Raw genomic sequence first — 6,114 nt, forward strand, 5'->3', positions numbered from 1 at the left:
TTCGAGGGAAGAGAACCACCGACCGACAAGAAAAAAAATTAAAAACGGTCCAATAAGATGCATGTACTGTTCCCTAAGGAACAATATATATATATATATATATATATATATATATATATATATATATATATATATATATATATATATATATATATATATAGTCCACAAATAATCACCCTCCAACTTATATTGCTTTTGGATTCTTTGGGCTTCAATATTGTACCATTTTTCTCATTGACTTCAAGTCCAAAATCTAACAAACACTCGAAAATCAGCTACAATAACATAATGAGAAATGGATATGATGAAATAAAATATGACCCACAACTACAATCTTGAGTAAAATAAGATTATAGAAATCATTAGTTTCTTCGTTACAAAGACCAACAAACAAATACAAATATCAACTAATGTTACAATATAAAAACCAAGCAAACATAATCAACTAAGTCACATAGTAACCCAACAAAATCTTTGTCTATTTTGTTCGGGAACGATTAGCAACCTGTCTTCGCCATTCATGAATTGGAATCTGTATTAAATAACTGAAGTTAAAACTTACGTTCTGCTTCCTTTTGACTTAATACAGAAAGAACGATTTAATACAGAAAGAAAGTCAGTGAGAGGAGGCGAGAGGGCTTTCCTCGTTGATCTCTTTCATTTTCTCGAGTATTTTTTAAACATTATTTATTTATTCAGAAAAACACTTCATAAGAAAAATCAAAGGAAACATTTTCTAATCAAACCAAAAAAATTTTTTTAAAATAATTAAAAAATTGAAGAATAGGTTATGAATATTCTTACAGCGGGGAAACCACCATAGTCACCAGGTTTAGTAATATCCTTGGTCACACAACTACTAGCTGCTAGACGCACCTGCATTATGTTTTCCATTTTTTTTGTAAGTTTTTAAATAATTAATATATAAAAATATGATTCGAAAACCATATGATGAAATTAATAATCTAACTTTTTAAATTTAAAACAAAATACTGAAATACTACCTTTGACACGATGGTAACATGATCACGAACTCCAACCCTTCCACCTAAAGTCACATAATCCCCAATCCTAAATATGAAAACAATGTCACAAATTTTATAAAAAAAACTCAAATGAATCTTATTAAATATTAAAAAAAACTTAATAAATTGTTTAAAAAAAATGGCATACGTTACAGAACCCGCAATGCCAACTTGCCCACATAACATGCAACATTTTCCAATCACTACATTATGACCAATCTGGACTAAATTATCAATCTTTGAATCATCACCTATCACAGTATCCCTCCAACTGCACAAAGGGTAGATATGTCATTTTGTATAACTAGAAACCTCAAAGTGTATCAACTCATAGAAAGAAAACAGTTCAAGCTCACCTGCCTCTATCAATGCATGAATTTGCACCAATCTCAACATTATTCCCTATGAGAGCTTTCAGAGCCTGAAAATAAAAAAATAAAAAAAATTAAATAAATAATAGAATAAATTACCAATGAAATATGAAAAGTGGAAGACACTAACTTGAGGCTTCTTCACCATGGCACCCTTCTCATCCAAGAAAAAACCAAAACCTACAAAAGAATGACTTCATTACAGATATTTAAAAATTTGAGATTAATTTATTGTTTGACACTTTGTTCAATGAAATTCATCTTAATTACCATCTTGACCAATGCAGACTCCATGATGGATGACACATGAATCACCAATCGTGCAATTAGCAAGTGAAACATTATACCTAATGAAACAAAGGGAATTTAATACTACATTTTTTAGAGAAAGAAAGAAAAAGTAAAATTAATAATTCAAATTTGATTATACCCTATCTTTGTGGATTCACCAATTGTCACATTGGGCCCAATAACAGCTCCTGATCCTACATGAGCATTAGCACCCACAAGAGACCCTGAATGGACTACTGAACCAAAATCAATTGATGCTGTTGGATCAATGCTTGCTGATTTGTGAAACATTCCTCCTCCTTTGTGCCATTTCAAAAATTCAAGGTCGTCACTTTCAAAAGCATCTTCTGATCTTGGATTTAAGCATATGAAGTAATGCAAGTGTGAGTTAGTGCATTTTCATGGCTATCAAAACATCTAAAATTACTAAAAGATAATTCTATGGAACTGATTAATAACGCAATGCGACCTAATAACATGTTTGATTAACAAATTCATATCCCATTGGTGCGTTAGTGCGTATGGTAATACATTCACCAATGCTAAAAACTGTATTACTCATACAGGCATTTCCTCGAACAGCTGAAATGCAACGATACGTGGGAAAGAAGAACAACAAAGCAATTCATAGTGAATTGCATAAACAACATAGGGTTTAGCTTACCGGAAGTTATGTGTCCGGTTACGCCGGGAGAGAAAGAAGAAAAATTACGGCAGCTGGCAAAAGTTGAGATGAATTTCTCCGGTGATGAAGCTTGCGACACGCGAATATTTGACTTCTGATAAATGGGGTTGAAGATGGATTTTGAGGAGTTAATAAGATTGCTTAATCGCTTGATATGAATTGCCATTATTGACATGTACCAGAAAGATGGAATTGATCACGTATAGAAGCGATCTTGAATACTAGCAATAGTCCAATTATCCTAATTCCTACGTCAATGTTCTAAAACGACTGTGTAACTAATTTTTGGAAAACGAATAAAAGGGTAATCAAGTTTTTAGAATGTTTAGGAAAATTCTTAAAATTTTGGTTCCCTTTATATTTTAGACATAAATTAATTTTTGTTTAAAAAAAATCTTAAAAATATAAAAGTTTATATTTTGATCCATTTTATCTGTTGGAACCGATAAAAAATTAATTTGATACTATTTTGTAATTGATTAAAAAAATTATGATTTTTCTACAAATAAAAATATTATTACGATTTTTTTGCAAACAAAAACCTTATTATTATTATTATTATTATTATAAATGTAAATAAGTATACTATTTTTTAAATTCACTATTATTAATAATGTTAATAATACATATAAATAAGTTTAAATGAAAAAAAAAATTTGAACACATTTTTTAAAAATGAAAGTAGAGGAGATTATGATGCTTTAAGTACTCACTTTATAAATGGTTATTTCACATTTGTTATTATAGTTTTTAATTCATAATTTTAACACTTAACAGTTTAAAAAAAGTTATCTATTTGTAAAATTGTATATAAATATTGATTTGTATCATGGACTACCAATATTATCATTAAACTTTCATTTTTTTTCTTTTCATTCTCAATTTGTAAGCGGATATATATATATATATATATATATATATATATATATATATATATATATATATATATATATATATATATATATATATATATATATATATATATATATATAGGGAAGGGTTATATGGAAAATAAATAATTAGGGCAAAACATGTTGGAACCAATGAAAGCATGACAACACATCATTTTGGAATAATTACATAAATAACTTCCATAGTAGATTGCTTATGAATAAAAAAATAGACACGTATCACTTGATCATTGGTTCCAGCATATGTTGCCCTAATTGTTCATTTTCCATTAAACCTACTTATATATATATATATATATATATATATATATATATATATATATATATATATATATATATATATATATATATATATATATATACTAGGTTAAAACTCGTGGAACCCACGGGTGATAATTTTAAATAGAATTAAAAAATTGACTATATAATAAAGTAATATATTATTAATTTAGAAAAACTCATGCGTTGTAATGTTGTATTTTTTTAATAACTTTGTAATTTGTAAGTATTTAATTACACATGTAAATACCCCTATTTTATAAAACGCATGAGTTTGTATGATGCAACATAATATCACTCAGAAAACAAACGCGTGGGTTGTAGAAAAGGTTTTATTCTTATTAAACACTTACTTTTGGTGTATGATTCTTATTGAACATATACGGGTTGTAAGATCAACCACACGGGAACGCGTGGGAAGAAAAAAAGTTTGTTGGCTAAAACATCATTTTTCCTATTGTAACTTACCATCCCAATAAATCTATAACTCCACTGTCTCCATCTTTTTTCTTTCATTATAAGATACCTCTTCCATTTATTTCTTTTTAATAATGATTTTACGAAAAGAAGAATTTCCTTTATAAAATGGCATCATATAGTTGTGGATTATTGGTAAATTAAAGATGAGCAACTGTTGCTAATAATTTATAAGTAATCAATATATTAAATGACTATATCTCTAGATTATTGTAAGCGTTTTTATTGCCTTTCGTACCGAATATATAATAAAGATACAAGGGTTTCTCTTATATAAGTTCTGAAATCGACAATATTATAATTATAATATTTTATATAAATAATGGCCCGTAGTATATACAAAACTAACAACATGCTAACTACTTACTATTCGACTACAATTAAAAAAACCAACTTGATTATTACCAATTTTGCCAGTATCATCCATTATTAATTAAAAAATATTCAAAGATAATGATATAGTTACATTTAAGTTCCAAACCCACTTGTGCTTTTAATACTTTTTTGTGTTTTCAAATCAACACACATAATATAACCATCTGCAAAACCAAAAGAAACATTGTCTTCGTAAAAAAAAATACTCCTTCAAAACATCTCTTAGAAAAAAAATTATAAGAAAGTTTAACTTATAAAAAATAAATAAATTATTTGTGTGAACGACTTATAATAAATATGGTACAAAAACTTGACGTCTTTCTAACTTGAGTCATGAACTTTCATTTAAGCATCTATGAGAACCAATTAAAGAGAGTAGCAACAAATCTTAACTTGCATAAAATTTGAAAGAAGAACAAACAAGACATATATATGCTGAAAATACCCTCCAGCAAGATTGAGACGGATCCAAAGGAAACCACAGTTAAAAAGAAAAATATTATTGATAATTTAAAATTGTAATAAGCAATCAAAGTTTTGTAAAAAAAATTATTAATTTATAAAGACTTTCATCTGTAAGTTTATTATAAAGTTTATTATATTTGTCATAAATAACTAATATTATATTACTAACTTTCTCGTTTGAAAATACTCCTACTAATTACCATTAGCTATAAAATGACTAGATTCATATAAAAGATAATTCGATACTTATTTATAAAATGTAATATGGTGGAGCCAAGAATGGAAAAACATACCGTCGTCTAAGTTTATTCGTTAACAAACAATATTTTTTGTGGGATCTAATATTTGTTAAAGTTTGTGATTCCATTGATATTATTAGTTGTCTGTTTATTTCGTTGATATAACTCCTAAATCTTCACCCATTGGAATTACTCTTATTCCTAGGTATAAATTAGGAAAACAGGAAATAAGTAATTTATGTATGTACTTCTATGTTTTGTGACTCCTAGCTATTTGTGATCCCATTTTTCTTAATCTCATATATATGACCAAGCTTTAACAAAAAAAGAAATGAATTTACTGTAAAAACCTTTTGCAAACAACAATGCCTTAAAAAATACTGTTGAAAGTATAATGCTTTAATATAAAACAAATTAATTTCTTAATGTTGGCAGGGGATTTCCTAAAGTTCATTACTATTGATGGTAGACTGTTTAAACAAATTCATTTTGATCTCTAGCGGATTTCCTAAAATCCAAGACTTACTATTAGGTGTTGTTTTGTCATGGTTTTAATTGCCCTCCCATAAGCTTGCTAGTTGGTAACATCTTTGGGGTTTTATTTGAAGTTCATTGCAAAATTCTAGTGGGTTTACCAAAATTGTTTGCTATAATGGCATATTCTCATGAAGGTTTTAGTTCTGGTGCTATTTTGGTACTCTTTTTGAAGAGATTGCCAAAATTCATTGCCATTTCAAAAGTTTATTGCTATAATGTGTAGAGACGAAGAATTGTAATTATTATACCATAGATAGATTGTAATTTAATAAATGATAACAAATGTTTTTCTCAGTGAGCTTATCAACATTCAAATCCTTACCGGTGACATCTCCCAACTCATAACCAAAACCAAGAAGTAGTGAAAAATGTTCAAGAACATAGATTAACAATAGATTTTTACTACCATTCAGTTGCAATTATCTACTACTTTTATACAATATAGAGCTACAACATTTA

General features: G+C 27.7%; 1 protein-coding gene across 1 annotated transcript; it reads right to left on the reverse strand.

The window, feature by feature from the left end:
• Positions 1 to 242: 242 nt before the first annotated feature.
• Positions 243 to 2,655, reverse strand: LOC145005403 (putative UDP-3-O-acylglucosamine N-acyltransferase 2, mitochondrial). The gene is made up of 9 exons (XM_078964483.1): positions 2,352 to 2,655; positions 1,827 to 2,034; positions 1,667 to 1,743; positions 1,527 to 1,576; positions 1,382 to 1,446; positions 1,174 to 1,296; positions 1,005 to 1,071; positions 805 to 876; positions 243 to 532 (listed from the first exon to the last, which is right to left on the reverse strand). Exons 1-9 carry the CDS (start codon positions 2,545 to 2,547, stop codon positions 479 to 481), a joined length of 912 nt encoding a protein of 303 aa, XP_078820609.1. The 5' UTR covers positions 2,548 to 2,655; the 3' UTR covers positions 243 to 478.
• Between the last annotated feature and the right edge of the window lie 3,459 nt (positions 2,656 to 6,114).

This window comes from Lactuca saligna, chromosome 7, assembly GCF_052625555.1.
Source record: "Lactuca saligna cultivar CGN05327 chromosome 7, ASM5262555v1, whole genome shotgun sequence".
Taxonomy (NCBI): Eukaryota; Viridiplantae; Streptophyta; class Magnoliopsida; order Asterales; family Asteraceae; genus Lactuca; species Lactuca saligna.